Source organism: Acartia tonsa, chromosome 15 (genome assembly GCF_053477335.1).
Source record: "Acartia tonsa isolate MP-2025a chromosome 15, ASM5347733v1, whole genome shotgun sequence".
NCBI lineage: Eukaryota > Metazoa > Arthropoda > Copepoda > Calanoida > Acartiidae > Acartia > Acartia tonsa.
The window spans coordinates 18,819,214-18,840,667 of record NC_137274.1 but is presented as its reverse complement, the minus strand read 5'-3'; the positions used below and the strand labels follow the sequence as shown (position 1 = coordinate 18,840,667).

The following is a 21,454-nucleotide window of genomic DNA, read 5'->3' as shown; positions in this document are numbered from 1 at the left end:
CGATGAAACCCGCTATTTCGTTTTCTTTCCATGATCCAAGTAACCTTATATAAAAGTAACATGATGTCTGTTTGTCTATCTGTCTGTTTGTGTGTGTGTATGTGTGTGTGTGTGTGTGGTGTCTGTTTTTACCGAAAGATCTTGCTAACTGCTGGAATGATATTTTCAGTGAAGAATTTTAAAACGTCCAGGAATCTAAAGGGATAAGAAAATGGCCAATAAATTGATGTACATCCCCAATGATGATACGAAGAATTGCCCCTTCAATTACAATTAATAGTGAAATATTTGGACACTCAACATAATGATCAAATCAATCAGAATTCACTAAGTCCCCAAAGTTGTTTAGCCAACAATTGAGAAAACAATTATAAAACTTTGGGGACTAGTGTAATAAGCAGTTCATTGTCCCCTCTCTCTCTCTGAAGGTAAGTGTATAACTATTTGGGGGGGGGGGGGGAGGGTATATCCACCCTCCTAATTGAAATCGCCCCTGGAAAAAGTACCTCGCCCATAGAAAATAGTAAGTGTAGGATCGACTCCCCCCCCTTGAACTCACGTGCCTCTAGGGGCGTAGCCGCTGGTATAGATAAAAATAAACGAGTTTCCAGTATGGCTTTGAAACCGATTTATATCCGCTGGATTAGAACCGGTTCTCGGTCATACTATAAAGTATCGTATTACAGACACTTTTCCCTCTGGTTTTTAATATTTTAATATCCGCGGAAAGCTGTCTATAATACGATGCATAATAAACGGATCTACTGCAGTAAATTATTGCTGGTAACGAATATTGACAAAAATTTATTGATTAAAAAGGCTGCTAGCTGCCAAACGGCTGAACGTACAGATCATGCCCGCACACTGTTTTAGGCGGCATAAGGAGGCCTACAAATAATCTGGAATAGCCATTTTTAATAATGCATAATTAACTCGCAGTGCATAGAAATGCGCGAAAAAGGCCTATTTTATGCGTTTTTTCTTTAGTTAAGCTTTCCCTGTGCATCATTGGATCTTGGATATTCCAGATTATTTGTAGGCCTTCTTATACCGCTTAAAATGGTGTACGGGTATGATCTGTACGTTTAGCCGTTTGTCAGCTTGAAGTCTTTTAATTTCATAGATTTTTGGCAATATCTAAATGAAAATTATTTTCTATTCCTGAAACCATCCGCTTGAGGTCGAATTGTTGAAATATGAGGAGGATAAACCATTGTTCACTCCTCCATAGGGGACACCTGATATAAATATTAACAAGGATGACAACATCCATAAAAGCGAAGCACTTAAACGGTAGGACAAACGGACATTAACACTTGTAGAGTGTCCAGAACTGAATAATTATAATATAAATACATAAGAGTCAAAGCAAAATTGTAAGTAAATTTGTTGAAAAACTGCCTGATACAGGATAATGTTTATGGACATACTTACATTTTTAGGACTTGATTATAGAGTTGCATTGCTTATTACATTATACTTTGTTGTCCCAGGAATCAATATACCAAAAATCAGATCAATCCGATGATAATATCACATAAAAATTAGTTGTTAAAAAAGTAAAAAATCAACATGTTTATGATGGACGTACGGACATTCTGGTAATGATTATAGAGTTGCTACGCTTTCTAAATCATACCTAACTACTACAGGTATCACCATGCAAAGTTTGAAATCGATAGGATAATTCTAACATGCCTAAATTAACGAAAAAAGCTATCCATCCCAGACGTACGGACGGACCTACCGTAATTATAGAAAAGCTTGGCTTTTAAAAATTTTCAGGTCATGTGAAGGAAACGAAGTTGCGGATTTCGTCATATTTTCACAGTAGGAGCTTTTGAAAGGTTATTTTAGGTTAGGTATTGCCCCGCAGGGTTAGAGCCCCCCTCCCCAGGGGCTAGAAATAGGAGAAAAGCTACTGTGAAAATATGACGAAACCCGCAACTTCGTTTCCTTCACATGACCCAACTTATGATTATATAAAAGTAACAGGATGTATGTCTGTCTGTCTTGTGTCACGTGTGTGTGTGTCTGTACAGGAGGATCTTGCTAACCACTGCTGAACCAATATGGTTCTCCTTTACAGTGTAGTTTCTCAGTAGGTCCTGGGAAGGTTTATTTTTGGTTAGGGGTAACACCATAAGTACTCTTAAGAAAAACTGCCCATAGAAACCCTCCAAATTTTTTTTTTTGAAGTTAAAATTTAAAGTGGGGCCAAGGCACCCCACCCCCTACTCTATCATAGCAGCAGTAGGAATTATTTTAAGCGTTTTTAGTTATGACGCAGTGTTGGGCCTAGATTTGAGGTTTATATCTAATAGAAGTACGCAGGGATCTAAAGGGATAAGACAATGACCGATAAATTAATGTACAATCCCCAATGATTACCCCTTTTGTAAAATACAACAAGTAATTGAAACTTTTGGACACTCAATCAAAAGTCCCCAAGTTGTCAAGCCAACGAATAAAAAAACGTTATCATAAAACTTTGGGGACTAGTGCAATAAACAGCACAATGTCCCCTTCCCTCCTGGAAGTACGGGGACGGACGTATATACCTTGTTTAGATGGACAAGAAGAAGCTGCGCTACTCAACTCATGCTCACTGAGTTCACTCTCGTCCAAACCTGAGAAAGAATCATCTGAGAATATTAAAACTTGCTACTCATAGGACCAGGGAAGGTGATTTTCTCGGCTCCTATTCAAGATAGATAGCTGAAATTTTAGTGAAGATTCCTATGACATATGGCCATCTAATCTATACATTGTTTTATCCATCTGTCTGTTGTTTGGGGTGCTAGATCGATTCCTAGATTTTCAAGTTTTTGTGGTTTTTCTTAATTCTTATTCAAGATAGAAGGCTGAAACTTTCAGAGAGTGATTTAAGTTATATTCTACATATTTTCACCAAGTTTTATTAAGAAATGTTTAGTAATTGGGGTGCTAGATCGATTGCTAGATTTTTTGCATACCTGTTTCCGAAATCCATGCGTAATGCGAATGCAAATATATCCTCAACTTTAACTTTTTTTAGTAGCAAAGCTACTCTATAATTCACTTTGTATGTTCGTCAGTCCATAACGCCATGGGGAAACGTGATTTTATCGGCTCCTATTCAAGATAGATAGCTGAATTTTTTAGTGAATATTCCTATGACATATGCCCATCTAATCTATACATTTTTTTGTCCATCTGTCTGTTATTTGGGGTGCTAGATCGATTCCTAGATTTTCAAATTTTCGGGATTTTCTTAATTCCTATTCAAGATAGAAGGCTGAAACTTTCAGAGAGTGATTTAAGTTATATTCTACATATTTTCACCAAGTTTTATTAAGAAATGTTTAATAATTGCGGTGCTAGATCGATTCCAAGATTTTTAGATTTTTTGCATACCTGTTTCCGAAATTAATGCATAATGTGCAAATGCGAATATATCCTCAACTTTCATTTTTTTAGTAGCGAAGCTACTCTATAATTCACTTTGTATGTCCGTCAGTCCATAACGCCATGGGGGAAACGTGATTTTATCGGCTCCTATTCAATATAGATAGCTGAAGATTCCTATGATATATGCCCATCTAATCTATACATTGTTTTGTCCATCTGTCTGTTATTTGGGGTGCTAGATCGATTCCTAGATTTTCAAGTTTTCGTGGTTTTTCTTAATTCTTATTCAAGATAGAAGGCTGAATCTTTCAGAGAGTAATCTAAACTACATTCTACATATTTTCACCAAGTTTTATTAAGAAATGTTTAATAATTGGGGTGCTAGATCGATTGCTAGATTTTTAGTAGGGTTGGGCCGGATAATTTTTTGGCTGGAAACCGGATACCGGATATCCGGCTGATTTATAATGCCAGATATCTGGTTCCGGCCGGATATCTGACCAACGTTCGATATCCGGCAAATTACCGGATATCCAGCCGGGTAACCGGATTTCCGGCGTCAAAAATCTGCCGGATATCATGTAACTGGATAGTTTTCATATCCAGTATCCGGCCGGATTTTGAAAATGACCGGATAAAGGGCCAGACCGGATATCCGGCTCAACCCTAATTTTTAGATTTTTTGCATACCTGTTTCCGAGATCCAGGCATAATGTGCGAATGCGAATATATCCTCAACTTTCACAGGCGGATATATCACCTCCGTCACTCGTTTCACCCACTCCTCACAGCTTGTGGCGGAGCAAAAATTTATTCTAAAACAAGTTTTACATTATTAGGACTATTCCACCAGATTTAAGTTTTAGGATCTACTGCAGTTCACGGTAAAATATTGCTGGTAAGCAATATTTCCGAAAATCTATGAATTTTAAAGGCTGCTAGCTGCCAAACGGCTGAACGTACAGATCATACCCGCACAACATTTTAAGCGGCATAAGAAGGCCTACAAATAATCTGGAATAGCCAAAATCCAATTATGCACAGGGAAAGCTTCACTGAAGAAAAAGCGCGTAAAATAGGTCTTTTTCGCGCATTTCTCTGCACTGCGAGATAATTATGCATTAATGATTTATGGCTATTCCAGATTATTTGTAGGCCTACTTATGCTGCTTAAACCAGTGTGCTGGCATGATCTCTACGTTTAGCCGTTTGGCAGCTAGCAGCCTTTAAAATTCATAGATTTTGGAAATATTGCTTACCAGCAATATTTTACCGTGAACTGCAGTAGATCCAAGTTTTATTATTAAGATAGCTTTACGAAGGTAGAAAATTTTAAAAATTCATGTTTTGTATTTTATTATCCGTGTAAAATTGTCTGTATTACGATACATGATTTTTAGTAGGTCTCGGAGAACCGGTTTTAATACAGCTAAAATGTTTAGGTAGATTGTAAGCCATACAAAAAAAAACTAAATTTTTAAAAACATTTTAAAAGGTAGGTAGGGTAAAGCGGGGCGATCTCGGTATTGGGGCGAAGTCTTTATTTTTTTACACACCTTCATTAAATGACATTTTTCTCCATGTTCTAATCGACTGACAGAAAAAAAACATAAAATCAAATTTGTTCCTTATTAAATTGTAAAAAGTATAAAATTTTTGTGAGATGAATATTTAGGGTACTTATTGGGTCTCAAAGTCGGACAAAAAAATTTTTTTCTCGATTTTTTTGCTTCGGTCGGAAAAACGGTAAGTTGGACAAAAACTGGTAAGAGCTAGAGCTGAGACGTCTTCAGGGGACTTATTAAGAATCTAATGGGCTATCCATTTCCGTTTAAAACTTTAAAAAAGCTTGTATAGTTTGTTCTTAAATCGACTAAAAGTAAAGCGGGGCGAACTCGTTTTTTTCACTTTTTATACTAACTTTTTCAATTTTATATAAAAAAGTGAAATTTTCGAGAAAAAAGTGAAATTTCGAGAAAAAAGTGAAATTTCTCGTACTTTAAAAAAAACATTTTTTTTTTGAAAAAATTGTCCGATCTTTATAAATTTTCTTGTGAATGCTCTTTATTACATTTAGCAACTTTAACCTTTAGGGCATGCTGTAATTAAATCAATATGTCATAGGTTTGTTGAAGCTGGAAAATCGACCACAGATTTTTGCCAAACTTTTCTTTTTTTCAACTTGAATTTTTTAGGAAATTTTGCTTATAGAACTAATTTTTTTTGGCCAAATCTATTCAAAATTGCCTGAATTTAAGGATCAGGCCTTAAAAGTCATAAAAAGTTATTTTTTCTAGTAGTATTTTTATGTTTTTTTATCAAAGAAAAAATTTCGAAAAAAAAGTCAAATTTCGCGTACTTCGGAAAAATTATTTTTTTTTGTAGAAAAAATTGACCTATCTTAATAAAAATTTTTGTGCATACTCTTTATTACATTTAGCAACTTTTACCTTTTGGGCATGCTGTAATAAAATCAATACGTCATCGATTTTTTGAAGCTTGAAAATGCCCTACCGACTTCGCCTCGAGGCGGGGCGAAGTCTGTGCCGTTTTTGAGATCAATTTTGACAAACTCCCCAAAGTCCTAGGTTTACGTCCTTTTAGGACCTGATCGAATTTTCCGAGATCTTTCTACTGGTCTTGGTCCCATTATAAAAAAATAATTTTTACGATTTGCAGGTTCAAAAAACCGAAAAAAGCACAGAGTTCGCCCCGCTTTACCCTAAGTACCTATGTTGACAGATTTTTTAACATTTTTTTTACGGATTTTCTAAATCACTTTACTAAAAAAGCGACCTCAAGTCTTAAAGTTGTGTTTTTTGTTTTAAGTTTCTACGATACTCTATTATTCGAAATGTCCGCCCGTCTGTCTGTCTGTAAGAAACCGGTACCTAAATAGGTACTGAGTTGGCTTTAAACTTTTAGATTTTGCACTGGATGGTTTAAGGTTATTTTAAGGTGAAAAATGTGTAAAAATTCCTTCCCCTAGGGGAAAACTCTGAACACTAGTTGGGACAATGGATGATAAATTACTATAAAAAAGAATAATTATATTAAATGCATATTAAAACAATTGGTGGAAATGTTTGGACACTGTTACTTTGTGCAACCAAATCAAAATTAATTCTTTTGTAAGACTACCTAACCAATGACGAGTTTACAAACTTAACCTACAAAGAAAACAAAGATGACAACATCCACAAAAGCGAAGCACTGAAACTGTAGGACAAACGGACATTAACATTTGTATATTGTAAGAACTGATTAGTCAGAATATAAATGTATAAGAGTCGAACCAAATATTGTAAGTAAATTTGTTGAAAAACTGCTTGATACAGGATAATGTTTATGGACATTCTTACATTTTTAGAACTTGATTATAGAGTTACTTCGCTTAAAACATTATACTTTGTTGTCCCAGGAATTAATATACCAAAAATCAGATCAATTGGATGATTTGATCACATAAAAAATTTGTTGTTAAAAAAGTAAAATAATCGACATGTTTAAATGGACGTACGGACATTCTGGTAATGGTTATAGAGTTGCTACGCTTTCTAAATTGTACCTAACTACTAAAGGAATCACCATCCACCATTAAAAACATTTATACCATAGCATTACAAACGGACGGACAGATGGACAGACTTGTCGAGAAGCTATAAACGAATATCAGGGATACGACAATGGACAATAAACTAATGTACATCCCCAATTAGGATAATCAAAATTAAAATTTGCTGGTTAGCATTATTGTTTATGAAGTTTCAAAACAACACGTTTGGAATAATAAAAACTAATAAAAATTCACAAAAGTGCCCAATTTTTTTTAACCAACAAAAAAGATAATGTCGTAATTAAACTTTGGGTACCAGTGTGATAAAACTTTGGGTACCAGTGTGATAAAACTTTGGGTACCAGTGTAATAAAACTTTGGATACTCACCTGTAATAGCGGCCATCTTTACAATATATGTTCAGATAAAATAAGTCTTGGGCATCAACCTTAAACAAAAAGCAGTCATTCAGCTGTTTGAAAAAGTGTAATCTGCTTTAAAGAGGTCAATAAGCTGCTTAAAATTGATTAAAAGGCGATAAAGCTGCCAAAAAAATGCCAATATGCAGCTAAATAAGCTGTTCTTAAGCTGTTAAAAGCTGTAAAACTATGGTCAAACGCAACAATATAATATTATTTAAGGGACAATTTTAAATACCAGTCAAAATTCCTTCAAAGGCATCCAAATAGCCGTTACGATACATTCATAAGCCATATTAAATTCAAACATTGGACAAACAGCAGCTAGCTGCTAAAAAGCAGTCAATAAGCGGATAATCAAAAGTTCAATCAGCTGCTTGAGAAGGGTCAAAAAGCTACATTCAATATAATAAAAAAGCAGCTATTTTAACCATATAACGGCCAGACTATCCTAATATAAAAGGATCAGTGTCTGTCTGTACCAGAGGATCTCGATAAACCGAAATGGTTCTCCTTTAAAATGTAGCTTCTCATAGGTCCTGAGAAGATTTATAACTATTTTAAGGGGGAGTACCACCAACCTTCCAGGAGAAATTGCCCCCCTCCCCCAACCTATATTTTCAATCTTTAATACCTACCTAACTAAAATTGAATTGTTTTACTTTTTCTTTTTAAATCAAAAACAAAACATTGGTTTATCAAATTCAACTCCCCCCCCCGGCCCCCCCCCCCCTCCTCAAGTGCACCTCGAGGCCTCTAGGGGGCGTAGCCGCCAGTGGGTAAAAATGGAATTGTACCTGTTCTATTAAACCCAGTGGTAGATTTATATGGCCCTGGGGTGTTGTCACATAGAGTCTGTAGTTTGAAACTGAAATAACTCCTCGCCGAGTTTCACCTAAATAGGACAAGTTAATCATAAAAGAAAGGATGTAGAGCGAGATAGGGGACATTGAACTGCTTATTAATCTTGTCCCAAAGTTATATAAAAGCGCTATCTTGTTAGTCAGCTAGGTATTCAACTTTGAGGACGTTTATTGAATTTTGATTGGTTATTTTATTAGTTGAGTGTCCAAACGTTTCAACCACTAATTTTAATCTACAGAAGAGGTAATTTTATGTATCATCATTAAGAATATATTTTAAAATATTGGCCATTGTCTTATCCCTTTAGATCCCTGGAAAATATGTCTGTAATTAAAGATCACGCTAACCAAAACCCTAACAGTAACAACGTCTCTGATAGATAGATAAAGGAATATAAACCTAGTTTTTTGACTATTGACTCTAGGGGCGTGGTGACGCTTCGGGTACAAGTCCTCTCCACGTTACCTTTGAAACTACTCTGCATTTTAAATTGCAATGTAACGCGCTCAATCGCCTAGGCTATCAACACCCATCAGACAACCAACCCTTTGATTGCACGACCTTTGTCTGAGAAGTCCTAACTGTGCATGGTATTGAGTTGCGCCTGTTTTTGGCCAAGGCATTCCCCTAACTACTCTAACTATTTATGTCGCGCTTCTGATATAGCAGCAGTAGGAACCATTCTTAACGTCTTTAATTATGATAACAAGAATGACAACATCAATAAGCTGCGAAGCAAAAAATTATCAAAGATGGAGAAATGAACAAAAAAAATGTACAGTGATCGTTAAAAAATATAAAAAGTAGAAAATTATGAAACCTTTTTAAATACCATATCTATAAAATTTGAGCCGCCAGCCGTTAGCCGTTACTTTTCCAACTTTTTGTTCAGTTTAGGGAAAATAGACCAAGGATTATTCATGCAAAATTTCTGATCGAAATTCGAATTCTAAGGGCCATTTAATCATTGATTACGAGATGGTTGCATTAACCCCCCCCCCCCCCTTTCTTAATAATGAGAAATTAGCTGTTTTTTACACTAGTCCCCAAAGTTTTAGAACAATATTTCTTATTCGTTGGCTTTACAACATAGGGGACTTTAATATTTTTTGATTGGTTGATTTAATAAACGTTTCAACGACAAATTTTAATCTACTGACGGGGTAATTTTGTGTATCATCATTGGGGACGTACATTGAACATCTATTCATCGGCCATTGTCTTATCCCTTTAGATCCCTGCATTTTATATATTTATTTATAGCTTTGTATTATAGTCAGCTTTCCGCGGACATTATGCGGATAGTATGACTGGGAACCGGTTCTAATCCAGCGGATACATACCGATAAAGAGAACACTTTCCCCCGCCACCAGCTGATAGGGAATCTGTAAATCTTCACTTTCCTGAAAAAAAAATATATAATAGAATTGATACCTATGCTCTAAATAAAACAAAGGTGGATTTAAAAGAAAAAAAAGGTAGGTAGCTGTCTCACCAAAATTGTTTTTGTGAATAATCCTCCAAAATCAAATGAAAATCTCCAAAAATTAAATAAAATCATGGAAGGTTATTAATGTTAACATAAGATTTAAATTTTTGTAGATTTCTTAGGTATGTGATTTTCGAGGATTTTTCACAAAAACATGCAATTTTGGTGAGGCAGCGATACAGAGACCCTATTTTTTTTAGGAATCCACCATCTATATAAAGTAACATGCCATCTGTCTGTCTAATTTCCTCCAAGGGTGTCACTAACCACTGAACCAATATGGTTCCCCTTTACAGTTTAGCTTTTCATAGTTCCTAGGAAGGTTTATAGGTAGCTTTTAGGGGTGAAAGGTACCCACTACTGAGCTAAGATGTTTTCAACAACCCTTGTATTTTTTACAACCCTGATTGATAATGTTTTCTTATTAGTTTGCTTAACCAATTTTCTTTGGGAGATTCATTAGATAGATTATCCAAACGTTTCAACCACACTTTGTATTCTACAAAAGTGGTAATTTTGTGTATCATCATTGATGATGTACATTAATTTTACTACTTATAATTTTCCCATGCTGATTATAATTTTCCCACGCTGCTTATAATTTTCCCATGCTGCTTATAATTTTCCCATGATCCTTGTAATTTTCCCACTCTACTTACAATTTTCCCACGCTGCTTATAATTTTCCCATGATCCATGTCATTTTCCCACACTGCTTATAATTTTCCCACGCTATCTATCTATCTATGTACAGACCTTCTGTGGCTCTCTGATTGGATACAACTCTGCAGCTTTCACCATGGTAAACATCGTCCTGGACACACTGCGACATTCAGAAGTTGACTTATGGGGACCCTTTTTATACTCATAGATTTTTTAAATTTGAATTCGAGGATTTTTTCAATTTTAGTTCGCGGATTATTTTTCCAAATTAATTAATTTCGTGGATTTTATGAACTCTTCGGCAGAGAGAGAGGGGACCAATGGGCTGCTTATTTAATGGTCCCCAAAGTTTTATAATAACGTTGTTTTCTTATTCGCTGGCTTCACAACTTTGGGGACTTTAGTGAATTGGGATTGGTTGGTTAGGTTTATAAAGTTGAGTATTCAAACGCTTCAACCACTTATTTTAGGCTACAGTAGGAGTAATTTTTTGTATCACTATCGACATTGGGAATGTACAAAATTGTTTTCAAAACGATTAATATCCGCTGGATTAAAACCAGTTCTTAATACTGAAAGATCATATATTATATAGCATCGTATTACAGACAGTTTTCCACAAAGAATACAATAAAAGTAAATAAAAGTAATATTAATTAGTTTTGTTAGACCGGGCCTTCGGCCCCCCAAGTCTAACAAAACTTATTTTAACATATTTAATTTTAATATCCGCAGAAAGCTATCTATAATACGATGTGATAATAACTGTTATCACATACCTAGTGTTTTTGGATTAACTCGCGCTTAATAGGCTAAAACCTGTATTATTTTCAAGCTTCTTTTAATGAATTTTACATAAATTGGTTCTATCGTTTTCGATACTTTACTTAACACACACACACACATCCAGCTATTTTAGCATTAATGAAACTTCTGAATTACCCTGTTTTTAAGTTTGATATAAGTAGTGGATAGCAAGATTAGAATTAAGAAAATCTTCCAAAGTTTTTGAAAAAATCTTCTAACTAGAAATATTTTGTGTCAATATTGAAATTTTTAATTAATATATGTGGCGCAACTGCTTTACAATACAGGGAGGGAGGGGACATTGGGCTGTTTATTAAAATGGTCCCCAAAATTTTACAATAACGGTTCTTATTCGTAGGCTTACTATCTTTGGGGACTTTTAATGAACACTTATTACACTGATGCCCATAATAATTTTTTCTTAAGAGTTAAGCTTAAAAACTTTGAGGACTTCAACTAAATTTTGACGTTGTGGTTAAAACCTTTTTCACCAAATTATTTCTCCAAAAAAAGGTACCTTTGTCTATCATCGTTGGGGATGTACAACAAATTTTCGCCCATTATCTTTACCCCTTTCTAGAAAAAAAAGGTGAAATATAAAAAAAACAGAAAATTAGAAATTTGACTGAAAAAACAGTAAATTGTTAATCAGTAATAATATAGAAATTTTTGCGTTATTATAACATCCACGTACGTCCGTACAGCCGTAAAATGTACATACTGTAATTATAGAGAGTTGATGCGCTACTAAATTAAAGAGGCACAAAATTCCTGGGAAAAAAAAGATAAGTTTATATAATTTTATCCATAAACAACAGAGACATCAAATGCCATTATTTTATCTGAAAATAACAAATATTATTCTAGAAAAAAGTAACAAGTAACAAGCCCTTTTCACTCCACAGGAGGAACATAGGCCGCTGAAAATTTGTCAGTGTTTCTGTAACAATGTTGCTTTATATGGATATGGGATAGGGTTGTCAGCCCTAAGCCCTATGATTGCGATGTAAAGCGTCCATTTGTCATATTATTATTATTCTAGTACCCAAAGTTTTTTAACCACGACATTTTTGGGTACCTTTAATCAACCTTAATCCTTATAATAAAGTAACAGGATGTTTGTTTGTACCAAAGGATCTCGCTAAACTCTGAATCGGTATGGTTCTACTTTACAGGACAGCTTTTCATAGGTCCAGGGAAGGTTTCTAACTATTTTGGGGGAGGGTACCTTAGAGAAATCGTATATCTAGAAAATTTCCCTCTCAAAAAACTATTTTTCTTTTTAAATCTTAATTAGGTTATCGAATTCAACTCCTCCCTAGCTCCTCAAGTGCTCCTAGAGGCCTCTAGGGGGCGTAACTGCTAGTATTTTATATTATAGAAAATCAAACAAATTTTCAGACAATAATTTTATAGAAGGGATAATTTTGTTCTTTATCATTAGGGGTGTGCGTGCATCGTTTTGTCTTATCCCTTAAAATCCCTAATGACATAATTTTCTGCTAATAAGGGAGGGAGTGGACATTGGGACTAGCTGTAAATCATTATGGTTCCCAAAGCTATAGTAAAAACACTTATATATTCTATTTCATTGAAACTTTGGGGACCACTATCTAAATTTTGATTAAACGATAGACGGACGTATCAAGTTAGCTGTATCCTAAGTAATCTGTAGCTAGACAAGGGAATCATCACAAAAAAATGGAAGTCTATCCTAAATTGCAGCCAAGATATTCACATTTTTCATACAGCATCCAGGACCAACTTTCGAACAGACAAAGTTTTAAACATATAAAGTAGCTTTGCTACTAAAAAATCACTTTTTAAGTCATCAACTGTTCATTTTTTTCCTTAACTATTTTGCTTTAAAAATTCTCCTTTCCCTTTTCTATTTTTCCCCTTTGTATTTGTATTACATCGCAGATTCCAATTTCCAAAACAAACAGGGTGGCCAACAATTTACAGTCCTTTTTTCCCCACAAACAAAAAAATATGTTAATATCAGGGATCTAAAGGGAAAAGACAATGGCCAATAAATTGATATACATCACTAATGATAATACACAAAATTACCCCTTCAGTAGATTGTAATTAGTGGTGGAAATGTTTAGACACTCTACTAAATGAACCAACCAATCAAAATTAAATAAAAGTTCCTAAGATTGTTAAGACAACGAATAAGAAATTGTTATTTTAATACTTTGGGGACTAAATAATAAACAGCCTAATGTCCCCTCCCTGCCTGCATTTATACGCTGATGTAAAAGTAATAGGATCACGTCTGTCTGTCCGTTACAAGTTACCCCGCAAGAGTTAGGCTAGGTTTGATGATATTAATAATTGGTGCAGGGTTCAATTTTACTTTACGTATTGATTTAATCCTTGACAGACAAGTATCAAAAATTCTCTAAAATATTTGGAGAAAATCTTCTAAATATTTTGGGGAAAATCTTCTAAAATTTGGGATGTTGTTTATTTGGAAAATCCGCGGCATTTCTGCGCTATTCATTTAATAGTGTTGCCATACAAGTATGTAAAAATGGCCAATAAATCGAAATCTGAAAAATATATTCTTTAAAAATAATTTTTTTTCACTAAGGTTCAATAAATCTGAATTTTAGAATTTTTAAAAAAATAAATCTTAATTTTGTTCGATCTGGTAGCCATATTTATGTTCATAAAGTAAAGTTTGGATTGAAATTTGAATTGCTATCAAGGAATTGCTATCGGTGCAGCGGTTTATAAGATTTTATGCTACAGACTAACATCAAGTTACTTTTTTATATAGGAATATCAAAAAATAACAAATTCAATTAAAAGTTGTTTACCCTGTAAAAATGAAATATTTAGTGTTTTTATTACATTTAAATCGATAAAAGACAGTTTTAACATGTTAAATTACCGAAAAAATCTGTTTGCTACATACAGACTGACGTACAGACGTATGTACGTGTAAAAGACTCGCATAATAGAAAAACTTCTCCTCAAAAATAAAAAAATGAAAAGAAAAGTTGTTTACCCCATATTTAGCTGCGCAGAAATATGATGAAATTGATACCTTTATTTCTTCACTTTTTTGCAGTTACTCACTTTAAAGCTAACTTTTATTTGAAATATTTTTTAAATTTAAAATAAAAAAGAAATTTCTAAGCATACATTTTGTATATTTTTTGTTTTTATTAAAAGGCTAATTTACTTTTTTAAGATGTGAAAAAATTCGTTTTTAAAGAAGGAGGATCACCACTTTCCCCTTTTGCTGCCCTATTCATCCTAAAACTCCTCTCCCTCCCATTATAATGGATTTAAAATAAATATGGATATTATGACAAGAGAAAAAATTTAGCTTGCTAACATGAAACTTATTTATTGGTCAGTTCATTCATTCAGTAGGAGAAGAGTAGATGGAGTAAAAAGGATGAATAATTGTTTTAGCCAGCAATTAGTTTCACTTTATTAGAGTCCATGATAATCTGGTGTAACATCCAAGTTATAACAAATCCATTATATTAAAACTACCATTTCAAAATGGCGCCCAAGTTTTGTGAAAAAAAAAAAAAAAAATTGACGTTTTATGGCTTTATTTATTATTATATACATTGATATGCTTGTAAACGGGGAGGGAGAGTACATTTTACTGTAAATTACACTGGTACCCAAAGTTTTAAAACCCATTAAAAGTTTGGGTTCGTAGATTAGTTCGTTTCAAAGTCGAAAATATAGTGGACAAACTTTTCAACCAATAATTATTAATTAGGTTTGTTTATTATCATTGGTGATTATTCCTGGAGATTCGAAATTGTTGTGAGAATATTTTTATTTAAATGGGGAGTTTTCTAGTGATTAGGTATTACGTTTATGTTATATACATTGTATTATTAATTATCAAGGATCTAAGTGATAAGACAATGGCTGATTAATTGATGTACATTCCCAATGATGTTACACTAAATTCTATGAATCAATCAAAATTTATTCAAACCTAAAGCCAACGAATAATAAAACTCGTCGTTATTATAAAACTTTGGGGACTGGTGTAGTTTGCTAAATTTTACTAAATGAAAAATTAAGCTTTGATGTCCTTTGTTGGTTGTTAATGCCTTGTAAATCTTCACGTTAATTGTTTTCTACCTTTCCAGTATGGCTTCGAAACTGATGGATTAGAACCGGTTCTCAGAGCCATACCAAAAAAGTATTGTATATCATCGTATTAAAGACAGTTTCCACAAATATTAAGACAAAATTCATAAAATTAATACCAGTTTTGTTAGCCCTGGCCAATTTGTTTGATCAATCTTTAAATCATTTTGAAACGATCATTTAGGGTAGCGAATCTGCTTTATGATTCAATTTGTCTGTCCGTCGTCCTTTCTGGAAATGTGATTTTCTCGTCTGCCAACTAAGATACCTTCACAATATATTTATTTTTTGATGATATACCTTTCCTAAGAGCATCAAGTAATGGCTGTTTTTGTCCGTTAATCTGTCGCTCACATTACAAAATAAATATATACTTCTCATTGCCCAATGATTTAGTATTTTTTAGATAACTCAACAAAGCTTTAAAAAAAAATGGGCGAAAATGAATAAAAAGTGATTTTAATTTATAATGATGGACCACAATAATGCCCGGCGATAAAACGGCCACCACCACAAGTCCGAAACATAAAAATCCGCCAAATATTAGTCAGAGAAAATCGCCGAAATCTTTGGATCACCATCAGCAAGCAGCTTTGGCGACGAATGTGCCCACCACCAAAAACAGACGAACAGATATTATATTCAAGGTGAGTCACAAATAATAAGGGGTCTAAAGGAATAAGACAATGGCCGATAAATTAGTGGTTGAAACGTATGGAAACTCACTCAATCAAAATTAACTCTAGTCCCCAAAGTTGTTAAGCCAACGAATAAGAAAACGTTATTATTAAACTTTGGGGACTAGTGTAATAAACAGCCCATTGTCCCCTCTCTGGTCACAAATGCTTACAAGCCTCGTTATAAATAAAGACTAAAATAGTTATTTATCGCATCGTATTTGATACAATTTCCGCGGATATTTAAATGAAAAGTTACAATATTGAAACCAGTTTTGTTAGCCACGAAAAAAATTGTCTGTATTATAATAACTTTGTTCCTTTGGCCTATCGTGTTTTGATAGTTTAAGTTATTTATTAAAATATATTTTCGACAGCTTTCCATGGGTATTTTAATGAAAAATTTAAGATTAAACCAGTTTTGTTAGACCCGAGGGATCAAAACTGGTAGGTATTATTTTTATTTTAATATTAGTCAAAAAATTTCCGTAATATGATGTTATGCATGATTTTTCTGTAGATCTGAATATCGGTTATAATCAAGCGGATAGAAATCAGATTCAAAGCCATACTGGAAAAAATGAAAAATTTTAGGCATGCTAAAATTGTCCTATCGTTTTCAAACTTTGGTGACTTCTTTGACGACAACTTTTGACAGGATATTTTATATCCTGTTCATTTGATTTTAGGAACATTGATTCCTAGGAGAAGTTTAAGTTTTAATTACGATTCTGTGTATACCTTGAAATTAATATTCTGCTTACTAAGTTTCGACTATGGATGGCAATCCGTCAAATTTTTGGATTCTTACAAGATTCCGTCAAAAAAGTGGCGGATTCCGGATTCTTATTTTTTGGCGGATTCCGGATTCTAGCAATATTTTTAAAAGCTTTTTTTTTAAATTTTAAAAATTAATGTTCTTGGTGTTCTCTATAATTCACTTCCGAGAACAGAACCAGATTTCAAAAGATTTTACATATAATGATGATAATCTATGCCTTCAAAAGGGCGGAGTTGAAAGAAAAAACTCAAGACGCTAATATTAGCTTACCAATTAAGAATCCGAATCCGCTATTAAAAAACGGATTCCGGATTCGGATTCCAAAATTAGCTAAAAATTGGGCGGATTCCGGATCCCGGACTCGGATACGGATTGCCAACCCTAGTTTCGACACTCTACATGTTTAAGTTAGTTTGTTCTACCGTTAGATTTCAGAGCTTCGCTTTTATGGGTGTTGTCATTCTTGCTTATTGTAAAATAGGATTTATATAGGTCAGCAACAAAATGAATTTTACTACTTTCTAATAGAGGCCTTATAACGTATAACTAATGCTATTCAGCGGGCCTGAGGTAACAAAACTGGATTTAAATTTTATCTTTAAAGGGGGAGGTAGGTTGTGCTAAAAATCCGTAAAGGTGTGAGTTAGAAACTTAGAAACAGTATTAGAACGATTATATTCAATATATATGTATGTTCCTTATTGAATAGACCATAGACAAAAAAATATAGATTTATACTTATTGAATATTATCGAAGTACTACTGTTTTTAAGCCTTAAAACTCCTACCTTTACATAATTTTAGAACAACCTACCTCCCCCTTTTTGGAAAATTTTCCATGATATAGGGTTCTGAAATTCATCGGTTTCTTAGCTATACTGGAAAATTTAGGTATTTTATTTTCTTTTTTTTTTAGGAGGGAACTCGGGTTGAAGCTAGAGATAGAATTGACAACAAATGGTGGACAGCAAAGGTCAGTTTCTCCCCAGGGATCTAAAGGGATAAGACAATGGCCGATAAATTGATGTACATCCCCAATGATGATACACAGAATTACCTCTTCTGCCGATTAAAATTATTGGTTGAAACGCCTGAACATTTAACTTAACGAATCAACCAATCAAAATTTGACTTTGTTACAGAAATACTTATAAATTGTCAGCGGCCTATGCTCCCCCTATGGAGTGAAAACGGCTTGTTTTTTTTGCATACACCCTGTTTAGACTGGAACCCGACACCTTCCCGACAGAAAGCAGACACGCTATTATTTATGCGGGACAAAAGCTCCTTGCAACTATTGAACGTTTTTTTTTGTCGTTTTAGCCATATTAGAATTGTCATATCGATTTCAAACTTTGCATGGTGATTCCCGTAGTAGTTACCTAGATACGATATAGAAAGTGTAGCAACTCTATAATTTGTAGCAGTTAACAGAATGGTCGTACGTCCATTTTAACCATGTTGTTTTTCAGGTACTTGAAGTTGATCCGAGAGAAAAGGAGGTTTTAATTCATTTTCACGGATGGAATCTCAGGTACATTTCTCCAGTTTGGCTTCCAAACCGCTAGATATCCGCTGGATTAGAACTGTTTCTAAGCCTTTCTATCCGCGGAAGCTGTCTATAATACGATTAATATCCACTGGATTAGAACCGCTTCTCAGCTATACAGAAAAAATCATTCATAGCATCGTATTATAGGCATTTATCCAAGAATATTATCATAAAAATCCTAAAATTAATACCAGTTTTGTTCGCCCTGGCTTTAGCCCCTTGGGGGCTCGGTATTATTAACTTTAACATCCGCGGAAAGCTGTCTACGATGTGATAATAACTGTTATCACATACCTATTGATTTTTTTTTTCCTCCTAGTTTTTTTTTCCAGCAAGGAAGGAAATAGAATGGAAAAATATTTTCAAAACTCTTTATTTTATTCGTATTATCCCCCCTCCCACATTGATATTCTTTCAGTTTTTTCACCAAAAAGGTGAGAAAAATGGAAAGAAAAAAAGGCTTCCAGTTCTCTTAATTTTTACATTTTTCTCCCCCAATTACATATTTTTTATTACCCCCCCTCCCCCTCCCCTTCTCATTAGGGTCAAATTTGAAAATATACACCCCTGCAATTGTATCCACGATTCTAAATTACACAAGAACCCAAAGTTTTACAACATCACGTTGGCTTTAAAACATTGGGTACTTTTATTGAATTGTGATTGGTTGGTTGGTAAGTTGTGTAGCATCATTGAGGATGTAATCAATTTATCGGCCATTGTCTTATCCCTTAAGATTCCTGGGGTGTATCTCATCTATTAAAACTTTGGGTACTCTTATAGAATTTCAAACTGGCTGAACTTTTCAACCAATAATATTAATTTACAACAAGAAAGGGTAATTTTGTTTATTATGATTAGGCATGATGAATGGATTAGCATGGAGTCGCAACGTTTAAGACCCGCCACAAAAAAGAACAGGTTGGTCACTTTGTTCAGTAGTATCTCAGAAACTATTATAGATAGAGGTTTGATTTTTATGGTGAAAATTCTCCAAACAATCTATAATACAAAGTAGAACGATGTCTGTCTGTGTCCGTCCGTCTGTCCCTTAAGATCTCGGTAACCACTGAACCGATCGGATTCTACTTTTCAGGGTATATACCTATTGGTCCTGCAGTGGTTTTAAGCTCTTTTCTTGGGTTGTGGGACACCCCCAACCCCCCCAAAAATGAAAAATTCCCCCACCAAAAAAAAAAATAGTGCTGACCTTAAAGTGCACCAGATTTTTTTTATAATTTTTTTTAAAAATTACCTCAGGGGGCAAAGCCCTAGAGGCGAAACCGCTAGTAGTACATACTTGATAGATCAGCGGCGGCAGCTAGTATAGAATTTCCTTGACCGCTCTTCAGTCGCTTTTACATCTTGCACTGTTAGTAGCGTAGCTACTCTATAATTCACTTTGTCTGTTCGTCAGTTTGTCCGTAACTAACGTAAAGAGGGGAAATGTGATTTTCCATCTGCTACTAAAGATAGACAGTTGAAAGGGATAGTTTCACGAAGTGCATTTAAAAAAAAATAGTGAACTGTAAGTTTTTTCTATTTTAAATAACGTAGTAGTGCATAATATAAAGTTATTGATTAAAATTAAAAGATTTGACCAGGGATTTTCCTTAAAAAATGAGTTTTTCATTTTTATTTTTAACTTCGTTGCATGTTATATAATATATATGGCAAAAACTTTTTTGTCATAAATACAACTTTAGATAGCATTTACTAGTTAATAGAACTTTTTATACAACAAAATACACGTGACATAACAACAAAGAATGACCAATAAAATATTTAGTATAGTACTTAGAGTAGTGATCTTTTTATATGTCGTAGTAGAATATATTAGGCATTGGATAGATATGTTTGTGATAAAGAATTTTAACATTGACCTGACCGAACTGTTTTTATTTGACAATATCTAAAATAGTTAGTGATTTGCAACATAAATTACATGAGAATGGTTTTATATATATTCTTTAGATTCTTTTTTATAAAATAAAGAAAACCGTCCGGTTTACTTACAATATACACACATATACAGGGTGACCACTGTGTACTATATGTACTTTATGTACTATATAGTCAAAATTTTGTACTATATGGTACTATATGACAAACTAGGTACTATATGTACTATATGAGTTAAAATTTTGGTACTATATGAAATTTTTTTAATATTATTTTAAAACTTATTACCAACCAAAGTATTATTATATTGTTTGTAATATTACAATGTACTTTCAGCTCTAATACATTCTAATATAGAGAGTAGTGATGTGGGTATGTAAAGTAAAATTATAAGCTTTGAAATATGCAATGACTCTGAAAATCACCTTGATCATACATTTTTTTGCTTCAATCATTTTTATTATTTCTTATAAGATATAAAACTCTTTTTGTTCTTCATATTTTTATGATTGCTGAAGCGGCTAAATACATAGGCTAAATTTTTAATTAGTGCTTTTCCTGTATATTGCTAGATGACCAAGTTAGGTTAAGTAAAGAATGCCCTGCTCGGTTAGGGTAGGACCTTGGAGGTGTATGTATAGTAGACCGACTCAAAATGCAAAAAAATTGGCGCACTATTTTAACCCATTTCTTTTATGATATATAACAATTGACACCAAAACAAGTGTTCTGGTAGCTTTTTTCAGCAATATGTCAATTTGATTTTCATAAAAAAAAAGAATTTTTGTTATGGCTTTATACACCTTCCTGAATTTGCTTTGAAGAGTAGGATCTACTGCAGTTCACGGTAAAATATTGCTGGTAAGCAATATTTCCAAAAATCTATGAATTTTAAAAGCTGCTAGCTGCCAAACGGCTGAATGTTCAGATCATATCCGCACACCATTTTAAGCGGCCTACGAAGGCCTACAAATAATCTGGAATAGCCAAGATCCAATTATGCACAGGGAAAGCTTCACTGAAGAAAAAACGCGTAAAATAGGTCTTTTTCGAGCATTTCTCAGCACTGCGAGATGATTATGCATTATTGATTTATGGCTATTCCAGATTATTTGTAGGCCTTCTTATTCCGCTTAAAACAGTGTGCGGGCATGATCTGTACGTTCAGCCGTTTGGCAGCTAGCAGCCTTTAAAATTTATAGATTTTTGGAAATATT

General features: G+C 33.9%; 2 protein-coding genes across 19 annotated transcripts in view; one reads left to right on the top strand and one right to left on the bottom strand.

The window, feature by feature from the left end:
- LOC145307424 (phosphatidylinositol-3,5-bisphosphate 3-phosphatase MTMR4-like) overlaps window positions 1-11,413 on the bottom strand; it is an 85,172-nt gene extending 73,759 nt beyond the window's left edge. For 4 of the 5 annotated variants that reach the window (XM_080149863.1, XM_080149864.1, XM_080149866.1 and 1 more), the window contains exons 1-8: window positions 11,324-11,413; window positions 10,475-10,532; window positions 9,573-9,633; window positions 8,163-8,260; window positions 7,336-7,394; window positions 4,081-4,205; window positions 2,562-2,630; window positions 1,164-1,238 (exon numbers count right to left, since the gene is read on the bottom strand). In XM_080149863.1, the coding sequence (XP_080005989.1) occupies window positions 1,164-1,238; window positions 2,562-2,630; window positions 4,081-4,205; window positions 7,336-7,394; window positions 8,163-8,260; window positions 9,573-9,633; window positions 10,475-10,528 (541 nt within the window). In that variant the 5' untranslated portion in view covers window positions 10,529-10,532; window positions 11,324-11,413. Of the gene's footprint in view, window positions 1-1,163; window positions 1,239-2,561; window positions 2,631-4,080; window positions 4,206-7,335; window positions 7,395-8,162; window positions 8,261-9,572; window positions 9,634-10,474; window positions 10,542-11,323 lie in introns of all 5 variants that reach the window. The other variant, XM_080149865.1, reaches the window with a different exon arrangement.
- Window positions 11,414-15,704: 4,291 nt separating this feature from the next.
- MBD-R2 (PHD finger protein MBD-R2) overlaps window positions 15,705-21,454 on the top strand; it is a 56,528-nt gene continuing 50,778 nt past the window's right edge. For all 14 annotated transcript variants that reach the window (XR_013875463.1, XR_013875462.1, XR_013875461.1 and 11 more), the window contains exons 1-4: window positions 15,705-15,972; window positions 17,700-17,756; window positions 18,256-18,317; window positions 19,197-19,256. Coding sequence is in view for 4 of the 14 variants with exons in the window: in XM_080149851.1 (XP_080005977.1) it covers window positions 15,811-15,972; window positions 17,700-17,756; window positions 18,256-18,317; window positions 19,197-19,256 (341 nt within the window). In the remaining 10 variants the exon portion in view is untranslated. The remainder of the gene's footprint in view (window positions 15,973-17,699; window positions 17,757-18,255; window positions 18,318-19,196; window positions 19,257-21,454) is intronic.